At 41.2% G+C, this 26950-nt stretch overlaps 1 protein-coding gene across 5 annotated transcripts in view; it reads left to right on the plus strand.

Moving 5' to 3' along the window:
* Positions 1–26950, plus strand: part of LOC310922192 (mothers against decapentaplegic homolog 2-like) — a 90249-nt gene that overhangs the window by 8436 nt on the left and 54863 nt on the right. For all 5 annotated transcript variants that reach the window (XM_083882609.1, XM_083882613.1, XM_083882610.1 and 2 more), the window contains one exon: positions 3247–3534. In XM_083882609.1, coding sequence (XP_083738735.1) covers positions 3299–3534 — 236 coding nt within the window. In that variant the 5' untranslated portion in view covers positions 3247–3298. The remainder of the gene's footprint in view (positions 1–3246; positions 3535–26950) is intronic.

Here is a 26950-nt window from a genome sequence, read left to right on the forward strand (position 1 = left end):
GTGTTTTTTGGTTTGTTTTTTTTTTTTTGGGGGGGGGGGGGGGGTGGTGTCTTTTTTTTTTTTTTATAAATAGATGCTAATGCTAAGCTGTAATAATCATTGTAATAAAGGGCTCTTTAAGTGTATCCCTTTGTGGTTTATATTTTTTAAAAGCTACTTTTCACTGGGGTAGCAGATTAAACACTGACAGCTTCTAGAGAAGCTGGATGAGCATGTCTATAAGGGAACTGGTTAAAACTAGGTATAGTATCTGGAAATTTCCAATTAGTTAGTTCTGAACTTAGAGTCTTTTGGAAGTGGAAAAAGAATGATTTATATTTTTTCCCCCTCTGAGTATGTCAAAATAGTGTGAGAGTTTAAATATACAGAAAAACTGAAATGCATGAGGCTTCTAAATTATTTCCTGCTGCAAGACTTAAATTATTCAAAATTGCATTTGAAGCAGAAAGGCAAATCTTGGTTAAAAAAAAAAAAAGAACACCAGGGAATACAGAAAATAATACATAGATCAATCTTAAGGGAGAAAATACTGCAAAATTGGACACCTCATCACAAGGAGTATTGTAAAGCTGAAAAATTGGATAAAAGCATTGAGAATGTTTAGAGGGCCTGGAAGAATAGGCAGTTTACCTTGGTGGTAAATGAGACCGTACTGAAGTGTGTGTTTTATAAGACTGACAATCAAAGGAGTATTCTGGGGCAATGAAAGGTAAAAAATTTGAAGCTAAACAGGAAATATGTATATTATATCTCAGTGAACTCCATAGATGGGGGGAAGAAATGGTGTGTGGATAAGCAGTGATAGTGGTACTTGGTTGCCCACACCTTTCAACACTGAATTTAATGTTCAAGTATTATACCATCAATTGCTGATATTTAAAATGGGATCCTTAAAGCAAAAGAGGTTATCTTCTTTGGTCTTTTTCAATTTCTTGCATATGCCTCTGAAACATCTAATGTTGGCCTTGCTCAAATATTGAAGTCTTTTTCTAACACTCAGAGTGACTGCTATTCCCTGTTTCAGAAACCTAGTGTGAGAGTTTAAAACAGTAGAGGACATGCAAGCCTCCTGTTTCATCTCTGGAGTTACTCAGTGTATTGCATTAGAGGACTAACATGTTTCACTTCCAGGCTTGTGAACAGTTCAGAACATGTGAAAAAGGGACTGTAAGACTGCCTATTTGGCTTTGCCACCAAAATAAATGATCTAAGTTAAAAGTATATGCCCAGATTTGCATTTCCAGCAAAGCAGTCAATGCTACAATGGCTGCTGAAGGCTGGGACTAGAGTCCTCCATACATACTCCTGTAACTCTCCTGACATCAGTTGGAGTACTTACAGTACTCTATGTGAGCTGCTGTAACTTGTTAACCTGAAAGAAAACTTACTCAGCAAAAAAAGTAAACAAAACTCACCCCTAAATGAATCAGTTTTTACTTGGTTGTCTAGCTGAGTCTTTGTGGAAAGGTATTAGCACAGATGCAGAGGTGGTAGTGGTGATGGTACCACAGGGAAGAAAAGGAGGGCTGTGCTCCCTGTGGCAGGAAGCTGTTGGGTTGGCTTTCCTCCCTATGAAACTACCCTGAGTGTTCTAGTCAGTGTTTAATTTGAAAATTTCTATGATTCTCTTATTTAGGATAGATTATTTCAAATGGCTTGCATAAAGTTCTCAGTGTTAATCTTGAGTCCCTGTTAATTGGAACTTCTGTCTCCCAGATCCGAGAAAACGACATTTCTTGCTCCATTTGTGTTTTTAGGTGCTCTCAAAAGCTGGTTTATGGAGGTATAATTTAGTTGAAACTGAAATGTCATGTCTACTGAATGTTCTGTTTTGTGGAAGTTGAGAAGTTATGATTTAAAGTTACTTGTTGAATATAATCTGGTGTCTGTTGACTTGGTTCTCAGTGAAACTGCAAAGACATGACAAGGCATAAATTAGCCATAAATACTGTAGCCTGAAGTATCCCAAATCAACTGTGCTGTTTTGCAGATGGGAAGCTTCAGTAAGATTAAGTTGGTGTATTTTGGATAGAAGTGAGGAGTATACCTATACAGGATGTAGAGACATGTAAGCTGCCTTGAAAGCTCAAATTGAGTAGACTGAATCTAGCGTTAAGTTTTAGCTAAAACAAGTTTTTTTCAGCTGTCTGAACTAATTTATATAGCTTGGAAATAAGGGAACTTTCTGGAGGTCATTGCCTGGAAATAAGATTGTTTTTGACTTCAGTGCCATACTTCTATCCATAACATCATTATGTACTTGAGCAATTTCTAACAGCTGTCTGCCTGAAATAATGTGGTTGGTTTGGGGTTTATATTTTAATACATAAAACTAGTCTAATAGAAGCTCCAAAACCAAGATTTTTTTTCTAAATGGCTATAATTTTTCTTTTAAATTATTTGAAGTGCAAGTTGTAGTGAATGTTAAACATAGCCCAACTTTCAGCATATCTTCTAATGTTTCATTTCATATAAACATCCTGATCAGGTAGTTGATACTGAGAGGCTATCAAAATTGAAAAAGGACAGTTCTACTTCTCATGTATCTGCAAGCTAAGATTTAATCCTTTAATAAATTTTGAAAGACTTGATGACTTTGAGCACTGCCAGTTGAGAAGATTAATTATCTGTAAGCCATTGAACTCTAGACTGAAAGATGGGAATAAGCTAATTACCAGATTTATAAGTGAATTTCAAATTGGTGTCCCCAGTGGAACAAAAATTGGTAGTTATTTAAAGCATGACAAACAAGGAGAAAAGGCTTGTGAAATGGCTGGCTGTTGGAAGACTTCTGTCAAGCTGTCATGAGTAAATGACATTTCAAACACAATTTTGCATGCTAAATTAATTTGGAGATGGACAGAATGTGCATATCACTTGTGGAAAATTTTAATAAATTAATAGACCCAGCCAGCCTAGGTGCAAAGCTAGACTAAAGTTAACTTTTTTTTTTTTTTTTTTTTTTTTTTTTTTTTTTTTTCTGGAACTGATTTAGCCAGGAAAGACTTGAGGGAAAATTAAATGTCCAACCTAACAGTAACCTTAGTCTGTGCTAACTGTTGAAGAGTCTGAAGCAAACTTGCATTTGAATTTTATTGGTGAAGTACCTAACCTTTATGCTGACATATCTGACTTATTTTAGGATGCAGGGGTCCTATGGCATTTGGTAATAAAAAGTCTGAAGCAGGGTATTTGTTTCATGTGAAACCTCAGTGCTAATGCATCTGTTTTGGTTTGTGTTTTTAGGGATCAGACAGGAATCTCTATTGCTTTCTGAGTGTTCTACCTGGTGAAAGTCATGTCATCCATATTGCCATTCACTCCACCAGTTGTGAAGAGACTTCTGGGGTGGAAAAAATCTGCTGGTGGCTCTGGAGGGGCTGCTGGTAGTGAGCAGAATGGTCAGGATGAAAAATGGTGTGAAAAAGCAGTGAAAAGCTTGGTCAAGAAGCTAAAGAAAACAGGACAGCTGGATGAGCTTGAGAAGGCAATTACCACTCAGAATTGCAGTACAAAATGTGTGACAATTCCAAGGTGAGTGCTGTTATGTTTGAAAATGTTACAACCACTTAGGAAATAAGTAAATGGATGTTTAGGCTATCTGAACAAATGACTAAAAAATCAGTTGCATGCTTTGATTCTTTACAAATTCTTTAAAACCTATTTTGGTTTTATATAGTGCTTGCTTATAAGTGAATTGCATGCTTTGTAAAGTTACAATTTCTAATAATATCTTTGTTTCAATTTTCATTGCTACTTAGATTTAAATTCTGTGTATTCCGGTGGTGTCTAGCACAGTTCTTAGTTTGTACCACTGCCTTACGATTTTATTTAATAACCCTGTCTATAATCAGAGGAACATACTTGAACTTTCATTTTAAAAATAAGACTAGTTTTTCCTTGGTCAACACTTCAGTCATCTATTTATTTTCTGTTGTGTCTGGTAGTTGCAGTTAAATTTTACAAGCTGTATCCGTTCTCCCTTTTGAAGTTTTGTCTTTGGAGGCACACTGTCTGAAGATGATTTTAATTTGTCATTGGTTAATGTAAATACTTTTTTATTTAATAACTTGGAGTATTTCTAGACCTGTTCTTCCACTCCTGGTATGTATATATGTTTAGGTAAATAACTCGCAATTCTCCTCCTTTGTCTTTCTCAACTTAATTCATAGCAACTGCTGTGCGAGGGGCAAGGGTTATGTTTGTAAGTATAATGCGGTCTGTTTTCCATTCATGTTGTACAGAAATACCACTAAGGTGCCTGTGCAAGCTCCTTATGTGCAACACAAGTATCAAATCACTTCACAGGTGTGTTTTTCTATGAAAAAGAGGATCTGGTGACATGGGAATATTTTGGACATTTAGTGCCTTGACACTTAAAATAATTTCTAGGGGAGAGAAACTTCATCTGGTTTATGATGCTAATTTCTGTATTAGCACATTCATGCCAACTACTTTTAAACTTTGTATTAATCATAGCACAAATTAGGTTTGACTGGTGTCACTAATGATTTCCATATATCAAATGTATTATAACTCTTATAATGGTTTTAGTGGTCTCTTTTAGATTTGACACAGCTGTTTGGGAAAATCATGAGTATGCTCTGAATAAATGACTACTTTAATTGGGTTTTCTCTTTTCTATCCACCTTTTGTTTCTAATGCTGCCCTCTGCTTGTATTTTCTTCCCTAGAGCAGTTCCAAAATTCTATGGGTTTCCCTTCTGCTTTCCTCCTTTTGCTGGCTGGAAAACAACCAGAAATAAAATATTAGCTCTTTCTTGTCTTGGTGTATATCAGTAGACTAAGATTGGAACCTGTAGGGGTATGTATTTCTTGACTTGACATAAGATGGCTCTGTATTTAGCAAGTCTATCATAATAAAGACAAAATGCTTTAATTGTGAGGTGTTTCATATGACAGAAGTTAAATATCCCATACAGAGATTCACTTGATCTAAAATGTGTTTCTGTCTTCTAGAGCTCTCCTGGAGGGGTACTGGGGCAGTAAATATTGGTATTTCAGAAGAACAGTTGTCTAATTTTTCTAGAGGATACAAACAATATGCTAATATATCATTGTTTTCCTAGTCTACATTCGGTATGTCCTTCTGCTTGCATGACCTTTTGTGTGGCATACTAAATAATTCTTTAAAACTGAATACAAAGCTCTATGATACTCTGTATAGTCTCCATGTTGTGACCAGCAGTTCTTGCTGGACTGTGATATGCTGTTCTCTTCTATCCTCTAGTAAGCTGTAAAAAATACTGGACCTAGGTTTTACTTATCTTAACTACCTTAGGAGTAAGCTAGTATCTAGAGAGCTCTTGAAGTGATGTTGACAATTGTATAGGGTTTAATTTTAAACTAAGAAATGGCTTTGGTATTAAGGGGTGAGATTATATCAGGATTGTCAGAATTCTTGAGTTTCACAGTTAGATTTTGGACTGTTGATATTATTTCACTTTGGTATCAGGAGTCTGGGTTCCCAGGAAATAACAAATGTCAACTCAGTACTGTAATGACTTCTGGAGATTCTTGTTCTTGGATTTAGTAAGTTAACGATACTGCTGATTAAGACCTATTTAATTAATGTCTTAAAGCTCTGCAGATCAGACAGGATAAATAATAAAATGCTGAATTTGGAACTTTTTTCATTCCTAGTCAACAGAAAGTTTGAGGTGCCGAGATGCTGTGATGTAGTTCTGACGTGACAGCTGGGCTAACTTTCCAAACCTAGTTTTGCTTGGGGAGGTTTTTTTGTGTTTGGTTTTGTGTGGGGTTTTTAAACTTCCTTTAGATTTATTTACTAATGCTCAGTGTAGATATTGACAAAAGTGGGATGTTTCTGTTTGCCACTGTTGCATTATTTCCTCAACAGAAGTTTCATTTGTGATTTCACAAATTTCTGCTCCCCTTGGAGATTTCCAGAAAGTTTCATATAGTACTTAACTCTAGTATACTTTTTCATCATTGAAACCTAAAGCAACTAAACACCTACAAGCTTTTCTCAAAACTGAGAGCAGCTTGGACAAAGGTTGTACTAAATGGCCTCTTCAGAAATCTGCATATTATATATTACTGTATGTCATTGATAATCCTGTTGAATTAGGATTGCTCTGTTTCTATGCTGTTTGTCAAGATTACTACATACTAAGTGAGACTGTTATTCTGTGTGCTATGCAAAAGCTGCTAATGTGGTAATTAACAGAACTTCTTATGCAGACTAATAGAGGTTCTGAGAAAGCAGAAGCAAACAGATGGAGGGGGTGTTGGCATGCACAGCAGGGATGCTTAGCTCTTCATAAGTGGGTCAGTAATCTAGAGCAGAGGCTAAATAAGTACAGAGGTCCTTTTGACACTAACCCTCTAAGTAATTTGTAGTTATCTTGCTGAATCCTCCCAGCAAGCCAGTGGGATTTTAATCACATAATCCCTGAGTATCTTGAAGCTTTATATTGGCATGTGAGCTCATCATTTATGAGTCATCTAATGAAGCAGTTTCTTTCCTGTTATCATGGATTGTTCTATTTAAATAGAATAACAGAATTGTAGAATGGTTTGAGTTGGAAAGGACCTTAAAGATCACCTAGTTTGAACCTGCCTGCCATGGGCAGGGGTACCTTCCACTGACTAAGCAAGGTTGCTCAAAGCCCTGTCCATAAATACATTGTAATTAGTGGTAGCTAAAATCAAAGCCTTTAACAAACCAAACTATGCTACATAGTGAATAGTCAAATGGCATATCAAACATGTGAAAGCAAGACCATTTTACATGGCCAAAATTCTCTAAAGAAATTATGAATTTCTCTGGTATACTAATGTTATTCCTTTGCTTGCTTGTCCTGAAGCCCTTTTTTCATTCTCTGCAGTGAGTTGGCACTAAGGATAAGCAGCCTAGGCATAGCTTATGGTACATATTAAAATTGTTTTCTAAAGGCTCACTCTCTTTATTAGTTGATGTGAGCCTCCATACATGGAACTTTAGAGCTGATCACAGTGTCTACAAAGGAGTTAACAGCAGAAGTAAACTAGGCAAAGATGAGATAACTGGCTTGGAACTGCTGTTTCAGAACAAAAAAATCTTTTAAAATTATGACATTTTGAGACCTTTTCTTATCATAACTGAATTTTAAAAAAAATTCTAACTTAGATGTAAAGGACACAATTTTTCTTGAATATAAGCTGTGCTACTTGTTAGCATGTTTTCTTTAATTCCTTGGGAATATTTGTCAGAAAAGTGATCACATAGCTGCATGCAATAACCTAGTTTTAGGGATGCTTTTGATCACCAGCAAGGCAGAGGTGTCAAGCTAATGTGGCTTTTAGAATAGTTTGTTTTCAAATTTTAACATCTTTCCCCAAAATAGGTTGCTTCAGAGTATAGCAATACAGGTTAAAGCCATAGGAAATGGATGGTTTCAACAATTACACTGGGGAGAATGGAAAGTTCCTGTGGAAACTGTTTTAGGAGAGTTCCCAACATCTGCTGCTAAGCTATGAGTGTGTTAGGTAAGGGGACAACAGCAGGCAGTTGGATTGACACAGTAGATCCTAAAATAATATTGCTATCCAAACAGAGGTAAACTTTATTTTCCCAGAAGCAGAACTTGCCACTGTCTGCTAGTTTGTAGCAGAGCTGAGATAATTCACTATTCAAGTTGGGGATGGACAGTGATTCTTAATCATAGCTCACAAGTTGAGAGTTGCTATGTATAAAGAGCATTCTCATGGCATATACCATATCTCAGTCTGGATGCATTCACTTAACTGTAAATTGGTTCTGTGAATTTTTGAAGACTATAGTTGAACATCTTAAGCTTTCTAAAATAAGTATAGTTATTTAAATAGTGCATCAGAATATATTTTTATTGCTGAGGTTACATGAAGAATGTGCTTGTAAATTGTTTGTTTATAAACTGACTCCCTTTTCTTATGACAGTGATGCCTTGGGAAGGTTGACCTGAAACAGACTGGACAGAGCTAGAGAATAAAGTAGATATTTATTGAAAGGCCTTTAGGGTACACCTTGGGCAGGACAAGAGCCTGACCAGGGCTACACCCAAGGTGGACTTAGAATGGTCACAAAATGCCCCACTGATCACGAGGTCTTACATTTTTATCGGTTTTGGTCCATTTGCATATTGGGGTTTAATTGTCCAATTGCAGCTTCAGGTTATGAGGTCTCATCCTTCTTGTTCCTCCCTTCAGTCCCCCGTTGTTCATGCTTTTGGGCCTGAAAGTTGACCTTGGTCTTCAGCAGGAAAAGGATTTGTTTTGTCTACCTACTCTGAAGAGAGCTTACTAGCACTTAATATGAGGCTCAGAACTACACACCTAAGCAGCACAGAATCTGAAAAACATGAAAGCTAAAATTTAAGGCATCAACAGGATTATTGAGGATGAAGCAGAGCTCCCTGTGATTTTTCTCTTGTTGGAATTTCAATTAAAATAATGCTTTAGAAGAAAGCCAGAGAGATCTTTCCTGGAAATAGGGCAAGAGAGAGTTGATATTTTGGGAAGTGTTGGCCAAAATGAGCTTCAAAATCCCCTCATCCTCCTTATGATAGCTGCTGCTGTTAAGACTTTGGCTGTGTTAACTGGAAAGGTATAGCAGGAGGATCAAGTTGTCCTTCCTTTTCTCAGTTCTGTAATTATGGTGGGAGTTGAACATTGTCTCTTACATTCTCTGTAAAAGACTAAAGAACGTTCTTGGTGCTTTCTATGTGTGTTGCACTAGGCTCTGGTCTCCACAGGGCAGTAAGGACAGAGTGATGGTGTACTTTGCAGTAGCTTCCTGTTGTGTGTGACATTTCTTCATCTTGGAGTTTGCCCTATGTGTATGTACTCCTATGGCAACTTACTGTGTAACTTCCTGACTTCCTCTTAGTAAATGGTGTTGTGCAGCCTGAATTTCCAGCCTAGGAAACAGCCAGGCAGCTGCTTGTCTGGTGAATAGAGTCCACCTGCATTGCCTAAACATAAAATGTAAGGTGATCCTGTGAGAGAAGCAGTCTGTTGTTTCTGAAAGTGGTGAGTGTGAAGCCGTTGACTTTTGGAGTGTTTTTTCTGACATTTTGTAGTGTCTTTTAATCTGTGTTGAGTGTTTCTTTCAATAATTTTACAATGACCACTTTCAATTAGTCCATGTTCTGTAGTACTGTATTGTGCAGTCTGGATTAGTGTGTAGAGAGAAAAGGGTGCTCTGAGAGATTCTACTAATTTCCTTGGAGCCTTTTGAAGAGCTGGAATGGCAGAAGCTGGCATCTGGTCATCCAAGACAATTTTGCACCCAAAGATAAATGGTTCCAGCTCTTATGAGTTCCTAAATTTTCAGGATGATGTGGTTATAGACACAAGGATGCTGGCCCTAATTACATATGTGTAAGAGTTCAAACTCTGGGTTGCAGAACACTTTAAGATGCTGTATGGACATACAATGGGAAATAAAAATTAATGTCAGGTGTAGTAGTTTTATATTCTAAGCTCTAAAGACTACTTTTCTTATCTGTTTTCTCCCTGAGGCCTTTGGCAGGGTGGAAAGGCAACATTCCTGAGTCTTTTGTATTCCTGTCCTTCAACCCATCTTCAGCTAATCACCATTTTCCTGCCTCCCATGCCTACATCTCAAAACTAGCTTTCATTTTTATTTCACTCACAGGTTTTACATTTGCAGTATTTCTTACCATACAATCATATCCATAAGTCCTTCCTGTCCCATCTTTCCCAACAGTCAGGTTTGACTTCAAGTCTCTATGAAACTTAATTTCTAAGCTTGATGTTAGCAATCAATAAGGCAGTGTTGTGAGATTTCTTGCATCTGTTTGCAAACTACTCTTATGCATTTCTTTTAACTAAAAAACTATCTTAAAAATCAATTTACTTCATATTTCATTACCAAATTAAACTTAAAAATGAGAACTGGTGGTCACAAATTTCTCAAATTCTTTTGAGCTGGTAAAAAAAAAAGTCAATCTGTTCAGACAAACTAGAAACATGGAAATATCACCTTTTCTGGCATTAGTATTCACGATATATATTTTTTTAATGTTTATTCAAGGAAGGAGTTGGATAACTGTATGTCTAGGTTTGAAAGACAGGTATCTGCTAGGGAAGGCAGGAACCTCCCTTGGAATGGAGAATGTAAACCCCCTCCCTCCAAATTATTATAATTTTAAAATTAAGGGACTCTCAGGTAAAAAGATATGAGAATAGGAATAACAGTTCTTTACTAGTATGTTTAACAAGGCAAACAAAACAACAACCACAGCATTAACAACAAACAGAAACAGGAACCTAGTGCCAGCCTTCTCAGCTCCAGGCAATTTCCCCTTTGGTGTAGTGATGGTCACAGCTGGCAGGGAGCGCTGGCAGGCTCCCGGTGGACAGGGCAGCTGCGATGGATCCCCACGTGGCTGCAGGGGGTGCTCCGGCGCGGGCTCGGAGAGCACGCGGTAATGACGGCTTTGTCCGAGAGGAGGAGGGATGGAAGAGAGGCTTCGCTTCACAAAGCCCCTGGGGCTGTCGATCCCAGTGCCCTAGCAGGACTCTCGGAAGCAGCAAGCTGGAACGGCAGGGATGAGCAGAAATCCCGGGGCGGTGGACGAGATGTATCAGAAACTCCGCAGCGATAGCTGAAACTATGGGACGTCCCGGCAAGGCAAGGGGGTGCAGGGCCCAGCAGCAGAAGAAAGGCAGCTCCCAGCTGGGTTATAGCGGTGGTAGCAAAATTCCTTTCCCCAAGCAGCAGCTCGACCGTCCTCCTCCAAAAGTCGAGAGCGAGAACTTGCAACTGCCTCAGCCCTCATCCTTTACCTGCCTCTCTTCTCATGGTATCTCTGTCCTTTCTCTGTCCCTCTGAGAGAAACTCCCAAAAACCAGAGGAGTGCCACCAGACACCCTCCTTCCCTGAGGCCTGGCCAACTTCCTCCTGTCTCAAGCACCCAGCCATCAGTGTGTCTTAGCAACTCAATGAGAAAAAATTCCACAAGTAAAAAGGAAAGAACCTCAACACTGCATGATGTCTGTGGTGTTTGTCTTCAGAAACTGACTTGAAAAAAAAGCCTTTTTGAAGCCTTTTGTTAAAACGATAATTTCCTAGTCAAAAGCATTTTTAAGTACTTTTTTTTGTGAACTGGTCAACAGTCTTGAGGTCCTTGTTCATTGAGAGGAGCCATCATGGATGGGGGTGTAACAGAGTGCAGTGAATGGTCAAAGCAGAATAAGCTAAGAAGTTAAATATTGTTCCCTCAACCCTTTTTACATAACTTTCACATTATAGGCTAAAGTGGTTTTCTTTCTCCTATTTGTTTCATAGCTTCAGTGTATTTCATATATAGTGTAGGATGCAGGATTTCTAATAGCATATTTTTCTTCTACCAACACTTCCGCCTTGAATGGCTGATTAGCAGCTGGACCCTTCTGATATATCTCCCTCTCTCTGGGGAGACATTATAGCAACTTTCCAGTACCTAAAGGGGCTACAAGAGTGAAGCACTGATTTAGAAGAATTAAAGACTTTAGTTAAAATAGATATTGCTGAGTTAAGGTAGCTAAGCTTCCCTTTTGTTAACAGAAGTTGAATTGAAGGAACTGATAAATCATGGAACCTGTCAAACTAGGCTTTTACATCCTGAATAATCAATAGACTCTATGAATGCAATACAATCATAAATCAAACAGTCCTGGAAAACAGGATTCAGCTGTCACGTAACACTAAAGCTTAAAAAGTCAAAGAGAGGAAGACCCATCTTTCTTCATCATTTTGGGACCCCACCCCCTAAAAAAGACCACCGACCCATTTCAAAGAACAAACTACGCATGCTTAATGGCTTTTTGGCTAATTGCCATACGAAGCGGGGGGGGGGGGGGGGGGGGGGAATGGGATGTACCAGAGTTATGAATATGCATTTGTGTTTTGGGTATTCAATACTCCTGTACATAAAAGACCCTGTGATCATCTGTAAATTGCGCGTGTGTATTTGGGAGCGATCCCGCACGCTGCCCGTCATCGTAATAAACATACACTTTCTAACTTTAAACTGTTAGAGAGTCTTTGTCCGTCATAGTTGGATATTGGTATTAGATCAATATCCATAGTTTTTTAATAAATCAAGAGAGCTGGAGAGGGACTTTGGACAAGGGCATGGAATGATAGGACAAGGGGGAATGGCTTCAAACTGACAGAGGGCAGGGTTAGTTTAGATATTGAAGAGAAATTCTTGACTGTGAGGGTGATGAGGCATGGCACAGGTTGCCCAGGGAAGTCATGGCTGCACCCTCCCTGGAAGTGTTCAAGGCCAAGTTGGATGGGGCTTTGAGCAACCTGGTCTAGTTGAAGGTGTCCCTGCCCATGGTGGGGGGATTGGGACTAGATGGTTTTAAGGTCCTTTTCAACCCAAATAATTTTGATATCTTTATACAGAAGAACATATGTGCATCAGTAGGGCACAGCCCAGACACTGTGTATTACAGCAGTTAGGGCCTTGCAAATCAGTCATTCTTTAGAACATTAATTTGAAGATTTAAGTTTTGTAGCCTTCTAACAGTGCTGATTGAAGTTAAGAATAGCGATTGTGTTTAAGTGTAATTGAGTTTTAATTATAAATTCTAAAATATAGCTGATAACTTTGTTTGTTGCACAGCTGATGATGAGGACTGAATTGCTATAACTAAGGTTAAGCTTTAGTGTAGACCTAGTTCAGGTTACAGCATCTTATAATGATGTCATCCTGAAAAAGGAAGTCTTAAGAGTATTAAAGATACTTAGGGCTACCAGTTTTAAGGTTGTGGAATTCAGGAAGCCATGTGACTTACCCACATAATTTGTTCGAGTTGGTGTGCCAAGCAGAAAGTATCAGCATGTCTTTTGAGGTAGGTTAACATGTAAAAATATAAATGTACAAGATACTTAGCCTGTAGCAAAATGCTGTATAGTTCCAAGGAGCTTGTCTCTCAAGTCGGGAAGAAAAAAACCATTGAATTTTAGGGACTATATTGTATACTAACTGGAGCACTGGATAAAGGCTCAGGGGATGTGCATTCTGGCCTTGACTCTGCTGCTTTTTCTCAGGTAACCTTACAAGTTTTTAATTTGCTGCCATTTTTCAGTCTATAAATTGAGATGCTTTTTTATAATGTTATAAACAAGGTAGCCAGATTAATAATCCAAAGCAAATTTTATTTCTCTACAAAAAGCGATTGAGGAAAGCCACAATAAAAAGGACACCACCAATCCTGGGATCAGTGTTGAGTGAACCTCCGTTCGGCCTCTATCACACTGAACCTTCCCTGTTCACAAATCCAGCCACTGAGGGATCAGTTTTTATACAGTTTGTTTCCCCTAAGGCAGGGTTCTTTGTCCACTTTGGCTCAGTTCGCATATTCATGTGTCTTCTTTTCTGAGTTTGGTTTTCTGAAACTGTTTTCCGGGCAGGGATGAGAGCTTGATTCTATTTTCGAGAATTCGGCATTGGGATGCACACTCTTGATAACTCCGATTGTCTTATCACAAATGCATATTGGGTATCTATCATCAGGGTGTAGTCCAACTTAGCCCTGGTAACGATCCATCTCCGACTGCAGCCACTCTTTTCTGTTGTAAATTTGTATTTTCCTCGGTGCCACCAGTGCTTCACAATTGCAAATCAGTCTTCCCAGGTCGCCGCTTGTAAGTTTCCAATTTTAGATTCTTTAATTTCTAAGTACGAATTACTTAATATATATATCATATATAACAGTCCCTCCCCTTCTACATGGACACATTAAATTGTGCTTTATTAACCAAATTTTACCAGCTTTTCTCTTGGAGCAAAATACTCTTAGCAAACTATTCTAAACAGCTATTCTATGTTTCTAATTATCTAATAAATTTTACCTTATACCAATAGTGCTCCCTCTACCTTATAGTGACAACAATCACCAGTGAAAAAAATTCCCTTAATCATCTTCCCATCTATCATAATCATCCCATTCCTCCTGGGATATTTCACAGTATTTCTGATAAACAATGTTTTCTTTTTTTACTTTATCTTTGAATTTAGCCAAAGCCTCGTCAGCTTTACTTCTCTCTTCCCCCTCCCCCAGTGCCATTATTTTGGATACTTTGGGGGCTTGGCCACCTTTTTCTATTGCAAGTTCTGGATCTGTAGACAAGGTTGCTATTTGCATACCTTGCACTACAGAATGTATTAATCGAATAAAGCACGGTATTAATCAGGGCAGAAATATAACCCCAGCTATAGAACATCAGATGAAGAATGCCACCTTTTTCCACCAAGATCCTTCCCCAAACAACTGATCTCACCATGAAGCTTGGAGGATCGAGTTCCATTTCTGAACTGGTACATGTGTTACCTTTTTTATTTCAGCCGCAGGGCCCCTGATGGTCTCCCCATAGTCATCAATTTCTATGCAGCATTCGGACTCATTGAATTTTCCACACACCCCTCCCTCTTCAGCTAAGAGGTCTAATGCTATGCCATTTTGATACACATAAGCCCACATTTGGGAATGTTTTCTGGCCAATAATTCAAGAGCATCTGAGGTATGATTTGATACAATTTCCATCACAGCCTGGAGTCTTATCAACCTATTCAACAGGTAAATTGAGGTCCTATATCCCCAACTTCCATCATGGGCCCAAGTTGCTGGGCCATAGTATCCTTTCTGCAGGCCATTCCTCCTCTCCCCATTTTTGACTCCCTCCTGCTACAGGAAGTTCTTTCTTTAATTCCCTTTTCTTCCTATTCAAAGTTTCATACAGGGGAGCTCCCAATAAACTACTTTTGGACCTGGCTAGCGTGAAGAAGGGCCGGATCATCCCCAGAGTACAAGATCCTTTCCACCTGCAGGGTAATTCACTATAAGCCTTCTTACCACATCCAGTATATTCCATCAGGAACCTTCCACTTCATATTCACATTCCCTGGGTCCTTCCAGTAATCTCTTAGACTTTCCAAAGATTGGTAAGGGTTAACTCCAGAACTTTTATGCCAATATAGTCCAATTGAGTTAATCCACTCACAACCTTCTTTTCTTATCCAACTCCAATACCCCGTTTGGGGTTCAGATTGCCAAATTTTGGTTTTATTGTTTGAGTTCACTGCCAAAGTGGATATACAAGGAGTGTATCCCACTACCTCAGTGTGTTCTCTCCCCTCTCTACTGATACAAATTGTTCCAATTATCCTCCGATCTAAAATCCACCCTTTAGGTCTCTGCATTGTTTTGGAAATTTGATCATTGTCCCATTTTAGCAGTTGTTCTGGAGTTAAACTCACCTTTCCATGACCATTTTTCAGCTGACTTAAGTCCACCACAGATCCAACAATTAGATAAACCTAGTTCAGTTGCAATCTCCTGCATCAAATCTGTGAACAGATTCTGATTAAAAGCAGGTAAACCCCAGTCACTATGTTGTTTCTCTAATTGTTCATAATGTTCGCTTAAAAATTTTAACCTCTCTTGTTCCATCCTCTTTTTCCTTGCTTCTGACTCCTTTTTAATTCCTGAGATATCTGCTTCATCTTATTTTCTGGATCTAATCCTTTATTCCTTGAAAAGCAAAAAGTTTTATTGTATTGCAAGCATATCCTATCATCATCATCTCTGAGGAGGTCAAGTATTATGGGTTCATTGTTTAGTGAGGACCTTTCATTGTTTCAGATTCTTTCCTACCCAATATGTTCTTCCACCCATTACACACATTTCTAGCTGACTGTTATTGTAACACAAGTTGTTAACTTGAAAGTATCCCACAAAGGTTGACTTCGTTTTACCTCCTATCTATACAGTCTGATTAGATTGGTTACAAATAGGAATAGTAGTGGTCTCCCCTGTATCCTGTTTGTGTATTGTATGGGTGAATGATGTTTCTGACTGCCTGTCCTTAGATATCACCTTTGGGTTGTGGCATACTATCCCCTCTTCCAATTTACACATTTTATATTGAATGCCGTTATAGGTGCAGTACCCTCTCTCCGTGTCACTTTGACAGTCATATTTGGCTTGGTTTGCCATGACTTTTGGAACCTCTTGCCCCTTCAAGATTGTCTGTAAGCACTGCTTGCACTCGTCAGTTAGGCTCTGCCTTTCAGTGCTGGACTGATCCTCTGGGTGCACCCCGGATATCTTGCACACGACTAGGCTCAGGACCATCAGGATTCTCCACAGGCATACCCCTCTGCCTTTGCCTTTGCCCACGGGGTTGCCACCAGTGACGAGGTAAACCATCTTCTTGGCAGCAGGTGTATTCTTCAGGGGTTCCACAACTGGATCAAACTGCATATCGTCTTTTAAAAGTGCCCCACATTGATAATTTGACTGTATCAGCCCTGCAGGGTACTTTATTTGACCTTCGGCACTCGACTGCTAGGACTTCTGCTTTTGAATCCAATTTTACCCTTATTCCCGTTTTAAATATTAGATACCACTCAGGGGAATCTAGCTCCAGTATACCCAAATTTGTGGCAAGCACTAAGATACAGCTAGTCAGGCTTTGCTCTTCTTCCAAACACTTAAAACACAGACCCTTAGGCCTAGACCCTCCTCTGCAATGCGTGACCCAAACTTTGTTACAATATACACACTTAAAATGAATAAACGGAAAACATTCACACTCTGGTACCAAACAACTTATCTGGTCCCTGTCGGTCATTTACCGTGATGCTGTAGTTTTATCTTTAAGTTCCCTGGGTAAGAGGTCACCTTCCACCCAGGTGTCTCTTCTCAATGTTCAACCTTCTTCATTTGAGATGCGTGAGTCCAGCCTTTTTCCGCTGTCCGAATAGCTGTATCTGTGGTGAGAAGGACAAAAAAGGGACCTTCCCAATGAGGTGTCAGCAGGATTTCTCTCCAGATTTTGATCAGTACTTCATCATCAGGTTGTATCTTGTGGATAGCAAACCCCAATGGAGTGCTTTGGGTTATCAGCCCCTGTTTTCACAGCTCTTGCAGGTTCTTATTTATGGCTATTAAATATGGCCGAATTTGGCCATCCTTTATTATGGGGTGCCCCACGGGCATCCCATGTTCATAAGGCATTCCATAAGGCATTTCAAAAGGTGAAATTCCAGTCTCAGAGTGAGGCATCGTTCTAATATTCAGTAGTGCTAGAGGGAGACACTTCTCCCAGGACATCTTTGTCTCTAACATCAATTTTGATAGCTGTGCTTTTAGTGTCTGATTCATTCTTTCCACTTGTCCTGAGCTCTGAGGATGCCACGGGGAGTTTATTTCCATTGAATCCCTAAAGCGTCTGCTAAGTGTTTGATGATTTTTGAAGTGAAATGTGTTCCCTGATATGAATCTATATAATCTACTACCCCATACCGGGGTACAATTTCTTCCAATAATATTTTTGACACGGTCTGGGCTGTAGCCCTAGCACTTGGAAAAGCCTCTACCCAATGGGTCAATTTATCCACTATTACTAATAGGTATTTATATCTCCCTACCTTAGGTAACTCAGTGAAATCTATCTGAATCCTTTCAAATGGACGATAGACTAAAGGGCACCCTCCCAAAAGGGTTTGCCTTGACCTAGCTCAGTTAATTCTCTGACATATCATGCATTCTTGTACTTCTTGTTTAGCCAATTCATAAATCCCTTTACACCCAAAAAATTTAAGAAACTGTTCCGCAAGAGCTTGTGCCCCCCAGTGAGTCTGCTGATGGAGTCTTTTTAGGATTATTCTAGTATAATTTTTAGACAATAGCTCTCTCTCACCTGGTAACTTCCATCTACCTTCTTCCAGTCTTCCCCCTATTTTCTCATACCCTTTGATTTCCTTTTGGGAAGGACACGGAGGATATTTCTGAACTTCATTCCCCTCGACTTCCAGTGTACTTACCATCAATAGTGCTGCATTTTTGGCTTCCTTATCTGCCAGGTTATTCCCTTGAGTTCGAAACTGCATACCTACCTGGTGTCCTCTTACATGTACAATGGAAATAGCCTCAGGCTCTCTAATAGCCTCCAAAAAATTTTTTTATGATTTCCCCATGAACCAATCCTCGTCCACAAGTGCTAATTAGACCCCTCTCTTCCCAAATTTTCCCAAAGGTATGAACCACCTCGAACGCATATTTCAAGTCCGTGAAAATGGTTTTTTTCTTTCCTTTCAGTCTCTTAAGTGCTTGTAATACTGCATATAGCTCACAAACCTGGGCTGACCAACTAGCACTTAGAGGCCCTGACTCCACCACTTTTCCTGACTTACCATCCACTATTGCATATCCAGACTTTCTTTTCCCTTCTAAGACCCTTGCTGACCTGTCCACAAACCATTTTTCTCCCTCTTCTAATTCTTCCTCTTTCAAATCTGGCCTTATTTTTGTCTGAAGTTCTACCACTTCTGCACAATTGTGAGTGGGCTCCTCTAATGCTTCACCAAACAGGAATTGAGCTGGATTTTGAGCAGCAGTTGTCCGTAGTTCCAAATCCTGTGAATGGATCAATATGGCCTCAGACTTAAGGAGTCGAGCATCTGTGAGCCACTTGTCTGCTTTCTGCTGTAAAATACTCCTTATGTTATGGGGAGTATATACCACCAGTGGAGCTCCTAAAGTTACTTTCTTAGCTTCCTCTACTAACAGTGCAACTGCCACAATTGCTTGCAAACAAGTAGGCCACCCTCTGCTTACAGGATCCAAAAGTTTTGACACGTACCCTACAGGTTTTCTAGCCCCTGCCCAATCCTGGGTTAATACCCCATGGGCAGTATGATTACTAACATCCACAAATAACTGAAACTGTCTTTTTACATCAGGGAGGCTTAATACTGGAGCTGCTATAAGTGTCTCTTTTAGTTCTTTGAATCCCTGTTCATCCTGCTCTGTCCATTTTAATCTATCAGTAGTCAGTTTCTCATACAAGAATTTTACTTTCTCACTATACCACTCAATCCACTGCCTGCAATATCCTAAAAGCCCCAACAATTGCCTGATTTCTCTTTTTGTTCGAGGAGAAGGTAATGCAATAATACCTGCTATTCTTTCAGGATCCAATTTCTTCTTTCCCTTCATAATCCAATGACCCAAATATTTTACCTCTGGTTCTGTAAACTGTAGTTTGGATTTAGAAACTTTTAATCCTTTATCTCCTAAGAAGTTTAATAGTGCTATGGTACTTGCCCTCACGTCTTCCTCCTTTGGACCTGCCACCAATAAATCATCAACATATTGCAATAATTTTGTTCCCTCTATGGGCACAAATTGACTTAATAATTGTTCAAGAGCTTGGCCAAATAGATTCGGTGAGTCAACAAATTCCTGCGGCAGAGATGTCCACCTGAATTGCTGTTTTCTATTTGTCTCTGGATCCTCCCACTGGAAAGCAAAATAATCCCGACTTTCTCTACTAGGGGGCAGGTCCAAAAGGCATCCTTTAGGTCCATAACACTATACCAAATATCCTCAGGGGAAACTCAATTTAAAAGAGTATATGGATTTGCTACTACTGGAAACCAGGTTTTAGTTCTCTCGTTTATAGCCCGTAGATCTTGGACCAACCTGTAACTTCCATCCGTTTTCCTTACTGCCAGGATGGGGGTGTTGTGCCTTGACATACATGGTTCCAAGGTTCCCTTTTTTAACAGTTCATCTATTACCAGTTTTAATCCCCTCCTTCCCTTCATGGAGATAGGATATTGTTTAATTCTAATTGGATCTTCAGGTCTTTCTATTTAAATATAAATGGGCTCTATTTCCAACCTTCCTGCTTCTCCTTGAGTATGCCAAACCTTAGAGTCTATCCTATTCTCATCTTCCATGGTCAATTTATATAAACTTACCACCAGCTGGGATTCTCTCACAATTAGATTTATTCCAAGAGCTATAATCATATCTCTTCCCAATAGATTATAATCTGCTTCCTCCACTAACAACATATTTCCTAAGCAAATCTTAGTTTCTGATTCTATTTCTACATTTTAATCACTGGCACTTTAAAGGGCTCGCCCTTTGCACCTATGACCAACATTGTTTCCTTGCTTTTAGCACACCCTGGTGGCAATCGTTGTAAAGTGCTTTTCTCTGCCTCCATGTCAACCAAAAACGTCAGCACCTGTTTCTGGGGACCTACTTTTAATTTTATCAAGGGCTCATTGGACGTTCTGGTCCCCAAAATAAAAAGCTCCCGACACCCCTATTCCTCTTGAAAGATCTTTTCATCTTTCATCTTCTTTCTGTAGTCTCTTTTAAAGTGCCCCTTCTTTTTACAATAGTAGCATTCCAGGATTTCCTTCTGACTATTGGAGTTCTTCCTGGGGGGGGGGGGGGGGGGGACGGACTGCCTTCTCTGGGTGTCATGGCTTTGTGTTGATTTCAGAGGGTCTCGAGTGCGCTCCTGTTTTTGCACTTCCCTGACAGCTGCAACCAGTACCTTTGCCTGTATCTTCTGCTTTTCCTCATCCCTCCTCATATAAACCTTCTGAGCCTCCCTCAGTAATTCTTGTAATTATTTTTCCTGCCAATTTTCTAATTTCTCAAGCTTCCTTCGTATATCTTTTAATGACTTGGCTACAAACTGGGTTTTTAATAATACTTCCCCTATTGTAGAATTAGGATCTGTTCCTGAATATACCTGCAAGCTTTTTCTCAATTGGTCCAGCCACTCTGTCAGCGTTTCGTCCCTCCCCTGGCATTCTCCAAATACCTTATTAATGTTTTGTCCCTTTGGTACCACCTCCCCTATGCCCTGTATTACAATGTTCCTTAAATCTATCATATTTTGCCTACCTTCCTCAGTTTGAGCATTCCATCCTGGACTCTGTCTAGGCCATTTCTGTTCCCCTGATACCCTTGTGGATTTTGGCATTCCCAATCCTGTATTCTTGCTTGTCTAATAATTTCCCTTTTGTCATTATTAAATAGTGATCTTAATATAGAACTAATATCTTCAAAACTAAATATGCTGGTCCCGAGAAATTTATCCAATCTATCTGCAACTCCAAAAGGGTCATCCATCAATTTCCCCATTTCCTTTTTAAAAGCTCTTACATCCCCTGTATTTAATGGTACATTCACATAGCCTATAAGCTCTGATGCAGTTGGCACTTCCCTTAAGGGGAGAAGATTGTGCCTATCCTCTTCACTCTCACTATCATCATTTGCCTTCCTTGTTTTATGCCAAGTTCTTGGGGGAGTATGTTACCTCAGTACATGTGGTTTGCTTTTTGACTCCAGGTGGCTGCGGTGCACGTGGAGGTTTAGGCTGTGAATAGGGCTGTGGAGATTGGGGCACGGGGGCCTGTGCCAGCGGAGGCAGGAGCTCTGTGGGTTGGGAGGGTAACAGGGGCAGAGGCTGAGGACAGACCCATGGATGTTGTGGTTCAAGAACCTGTGGGGGCTGTACCACAGAAGCCTGTGATGGCTGGAGATTTAGGGGCTGTGATGGAGGGGGAGGTGGGAACAGCGAAACAGCCTGTGCAGCCTGCGGAGGGAGCAATACGGGGGCTTGCACTGGCATGGTTGCCGAAACCTCCAATGGAGGGGCTTGAGCTTGCACAAGCTGAGGCATGGGTCCTGGAGGCACAAGCCGAGGCGCCTGGGCTTGGATGGACATGGGTACCAGATATGTGGGTGGGAGATTGTCTAGAGGCTCCCATGTTTCGCTCTGGGTCTTGGCTCCTTTTTTGGTTTTCATCTCGAATAACCCCACCCTTGATCCCTCCCATATCCTTGCATAGTCTTTTTCTTCCTGATCCTCCGGCATTTTGCTATCCACATAGTTGTTTAGGGCTCGGCAGGTCCATTTCTCGAAAGTGCCAAACATGGGCCAGATCAGATGATTCCTAATTTCCTTACCCCCCTATACTTCTATACAGTAATGTATCATTTTCTCCTTAGACATTCTCCTCCTTCTAGGACAATCCTCCCAGTTTTCTAACATCCACCCCAATGGGCTATCCCATTCTCTTTCTCCAACACAGGTTTTTCCTGGGTCTGTTTCTGAACATTGCTCTTTCTCTGTCCCATCTTTACCCAGGGATTTCAGTAATTTTACTTACCAGTGTCTCCTTCTCGCAATCCGGTATTAGACCTTGCACACAAACTTCTAATTTTTATTGATACCATAATGTTCCTAATTTTAACCAGTATTATCAGACTACTGACCCTGCAGCAAACTGATCTGTGGGTTTTCGGCTGGCAATGACCTCTCTATGACCTCTTTCTTTTCCTCCTGGACTTACCAAGTCCTAAGCTAAAAGGTTTACCAGTTCTTGAAGTCAAAAGAACATTTCTTCCCTTTTAGCTTTTCTGTGACTGACCCCAAAAACTCCCCAAGTTTCGTGCTTTACGCGTGAAATGAGTTCATCCCGTTACGTTCGCTTCCCCATTGGCCGACCATTTCCCTTGCGGGAGAATGGAACAGCGACCGCAGGGCCCACATTCGCCTTGTGATAATATCACGTCTCACTCACTTGCTCAGTCACCCCCATTCAACCACGCGATACTTACAGTTCCTTTTCTCACAAGGGCTCTTCATGCACGTAGAATTTTATGAGTGAAAAACTGCCACGGCTTCTGAAGACCCCTCTCCTGGGTCTTCTCCGAGTTCTCCAAGAGCTCTGAACCCGTATCCCCTTCCTTTTATAGTGTCTCTGGCCTAAATTTGTTCGAGATACAATCGTTTCCACAGGGTTTCCCCACACTGTCAGGCCACTAAAATCAGCGGAGTGCCTCCTAAACAAGAAGGGGGACCCGTGAACCCCAAAATTGTTTCATGTCGGGGTCACCAATATTGTTGAAAACAATGTAGCCAGATTAATAATCCAAAGCAAATTTTATTTTGCTACAAAAAGCGATCAAGGAAAGCCACAATAAAAAGGACAACACCGATCCCGGGATCAGTGTTGAGTGAACCTCTGTTTGGCCTCTATCGCACTGAACCTTCCCCGTTCACAAATCCAGCCACTGAGGGATTGGTTTTTATACAGTTTATTCCCCCTAAGGCAGGGTTCCTTGTCCGCTTTGGCTCAGTTCGCATATTCATGTGTCTTCTTTTCTGAGTTTGGTTTCCTGAAACTGTTTTCCAGGCAGGGATGAGAGCTTGATTCTATTTTCGAGAATTCGGCATTGGGATGCACACTCTTGATAACTCCGATTGTCTTATCACAAATGCATATTGGGTATCTATCATCAGGGTGTAGTCCAACTTAGCCCTGGTAACGATCCATCTCCGACTGCAGCCACTCTTTTCTGTTGTAAATTTGTATTTTCCTCGGTGCCACCAGTGCTTCACAATTGCAAATCAGTCTTCCCAGGTCGCTGCTTGTAAGTTTCCAATTTTAGATTCTTTAATTTCTAAGTACGAATTACTTCATATTGTCCTGGGTTGCAGTGTAGGATGTACACAAAGTATTTATTCTATCACCATCTTCATGAACTGTTAAAACCAGGTGGGGCAGTGTTCTTCCCAGGCCCCCTGCCTTTGGGCAGTCTTCTGTTAATGGCCCATCAACGCCTGGCCCATGAGTCACAGTTAACTCCCTCCAGGGGTTATCTCTGTTTAATGGGCCATCAAGGACCCACTTCACAACTCCTCATCCTATTGTGAGATGCTCTGCCCAGGGGGAGGAGCCAAGCATTCTCACCTGGATATAAGCTGGTATGTGGGACAGTAACAGTACAAGCAGCCCTTACCTACTGGATTCCCAGAGGACCAGAGCTACCAGACCTTTCTACAGGATCACTGCTTCAGGAAGACCACCTCATCTGGACTGCTTTCACCATCCTGCTCAGGTTGTATTCTGACTCTGTCAATGGTCCTTTGTGTTATTGCATTTCTTTTATTTTATTTTATTTTTTCCCTTTTTACCTTTTTACCTTTTTACCTTTCTTCTTATTAAATTGTATTTCTGGCTTGGAGCCTCTCACTCGTTTTGCTTTCAAACCACGACATATTTTTTGGTGCCCAACGTGGGGCCAGAGGCACTGAGAAAAGTCAGAATTACAGTTTTGTATTGAAGAAGACACCTGTTTGCTATGATGCTCAACATGCTTACATGTGTCTTATACCTATCTCTCTATATTTTTCCACACATGGGGCACTATCTGCCGGTCTTAATGCTCCTGCGTAGACCAGGGTATGGTACTAAAATTGCCTTATTGGTCTACTGTGTCCATTGCTTGATAAACTCCGAGGCAATGAACAGCATTCAGAATATATACCGAGTTTTGTATTCGTGTTCTGGTCTAGGATGCTACATCTGGGGCCTCAACAATCTTACCCAGCCCCTGTGGGGAGGAGTATAGAATGATTTTTTTTCCTGCTTTTCAGGCATCACACAGCAGTTTTTGAAAATATTAAGTAACCTCTGGATGCGAAGGGCAGTATGATGTTGTTGTTAGTCCTGCTTTGTCTTCTCTGCACGGCCCTTTCTTTTTCTGCACCATGCTTAGGATCAAAACACTACATGGTGTGATGCAGTGTGTTCTTAAGGAAGAGGAAGAGGGAAAGAGAAGCAAAGCAACAGCATTAGCGTCTACACAGACTGTCACAGAGGAGAAGGGAACCAAAGGCAAGGCAACAGTGTCCTCATCTACACAGACCATCGAAGAGGAGAAAGAAGCCAAAAATGAGGCAACTGTGTCCACATCTATGCAGACTCTCACAGAGGAGAAAGGAACCAAAGGTGCCATCAGCATCTCCCCACAAACCGTCACTGAACTGGAATAACTTAAACCAGTAGCAGTTGCCCCCGTTCATAAGAAGAAATCAAGGAGCAAATCAGTCCGTGTAGTGACTGACGAGGATACAGCAGGACCTTCGCAGCCAGCAGAGGAGACAGAGATAGAGATCATCACTCGCTCTCTATCCCTGGGTGAGCTGCGTGACCTGAGAAGGGAATTCACCCGCCAGACCAACGAGTCCATCCTGACCTGGCTGCTCTGCATTTGGGACGCTGCAGCCAATGACACTATTCTAGATGGAATTGAAGCCAGACAACTGGGATCGCTGTCGCGGGATGTGGTCATTGACCAGGGGATTAAGAAAACCCAAGAACCTCTCAGCCTCTGGCAGCGACTGCTAACAAGTGTGAAAGACAGATACCTTTGTAAAGAAGACATCCAAGTGCACCAAGGAAAATGGAGCACAATAGAACAAGGTATCCAATGCCTGAGGGAATTGGCTGTGCTGGAGATCATTTTTTCAGAAGACAAGAGATTTCCTAAAAGCCCAGATGATGTCCAGTGCACATCACAGATGTGGTTGAGATTTGCACAGCTTGGACCAGAGATGTATTCACGTTGCCTGGCAACACTGCAATGGAGAGAAGGTGAGGACAAGGTGGGTGTCTTGGCCAATAAATTAAGAATTTATGAGGACACTGTCACCGCCCCAGTTCGTATCCATATCTCGTCTGTGGAAGCATGACTGGCTGAGCAAGTCTGGAGCTTGATTGAAGAAAACCATCAGAAATTGAAAAAAGAACTTAAGGAAGAAATTTATCATATCTCACCAGAGCCGACGAGAGTCTCTGCCATTAGGAGCAGGTGTCCCCCAGCCAGGGAGAGAGGATACACACCACGGGATAACCTCTGGTCTTTTCTTCGAGAGCATGGAGAAGACATGAAGAAGTGGGATGGAAAACCCACCTCCTCCTTAGCAGCCCAGGTACGTGAATTGAAAAGGGAAACACCTACCACAAGAAGCCCATCTAGAATCAATGTTGCCCCAGTCTCTCAGAACTCCAGACGGTACAGGAATGATGATATGACTGATCCTCTGGAAGGGACCTCAGAAACATACGTACAGGAGGAGAACAATGTATGCCATGACCAGGAATAGGGGGGCCCTGCCTCTAGCCAGGTAGAGGAAAGGGACAATCGGATCTACTGGACTGTGTGGATCCCATGGCTTGGCACATCTGACCTACAAAAATATACAGCGTTGGTTGACACTGGGGCCCAATGTACCATGATGCCATCAAGGTATGTAGGAACAGAATCCATCTCTATTTCTGGGGTGACAGGAGGGTCCCAGGAACTGACTGTATTAGAGGCTGAAATGAGTTTTACTGGGAACGGGTGGCAAAAACACCCCATTGCGACTGGCCCAGAGGCCCCATGCATTCTTGGCGTAGACTATCTCAGGAATGGATATTTCAAAGACCCGAAAGGATATCGTTGGGCTTTTGGGATAGCCACAGTGGAGAAAGAAAACATCAGACAGTTGAATACTTTGCCTGGTCTCTCAGATGACCCCTCTGCTGTGGGACTGCTCAGAGTCGAATAACAACAGGAACCAACTGCCACAACAACAGTACACCGCTGCCAATACCGCACTGACAGAGACTCTGGGATTCCCATACATGAGATGATCCGTAAACTGGAGAGCCAAGGAGTGGTCAGTAAGACTCATTCACCTTTCAACAGCCCAATATGGCCTGTGCATAAGTCCAGTGGAGAATGGAGACTGACAGTAGATTACCGTGCTCTGAATGAAGTCACGCCACCATTGAGCGCTGCTGTGCCAGACATGTTAGAGCTTTATTATGAGCTGGAGTCCAGGGCAGGAAAGTGGTATGCGACCATTGACATTGCCAATGCCTTCTTCTCCATTCCTTTGGCAGCACAGTGCAGGCCCCAGTTTGCTTTCACCTGGAGGGGCGTGCAGTACACCGGGAACTAATTGTGCCAGGGGTGGAAACACAGCCCCACCATCTGCCATGGGCTGATCCAGGCTGCACTGGAGAAAGGTGAGGCTCCGGAACACCTGCAGTACATCGACGACATCATTGTATGGGGGAACGCCCCAGGACAGGTCTTTGAGAAAGGAGAGAAGATTATCCAAATTCTGTTGAAAACTGGTTTTGCCATTAAACGAAGTAAGGTTAAGGGGCCGGCTCCAGAAATCCAGTTCCTGGGAGTCAAGTGGCAAGATGGACGTCGCCAAATCCCCACAGAGATAATAAACAAGATCACTGCCATGTCCCCACCTACCA

Source organism: Zosterops lateralis, assembly GCF_965231275.1.
Source record: "Zosterops lateralis genome assembly, chromosome: W".
Taxonomy (NCBI): domain Eukaryota; kingdom Metazoa; phylum Chordata; class Aves; order Passeriformes; family Zosteropidae; genus Zosterops; species Zosterops lateralis.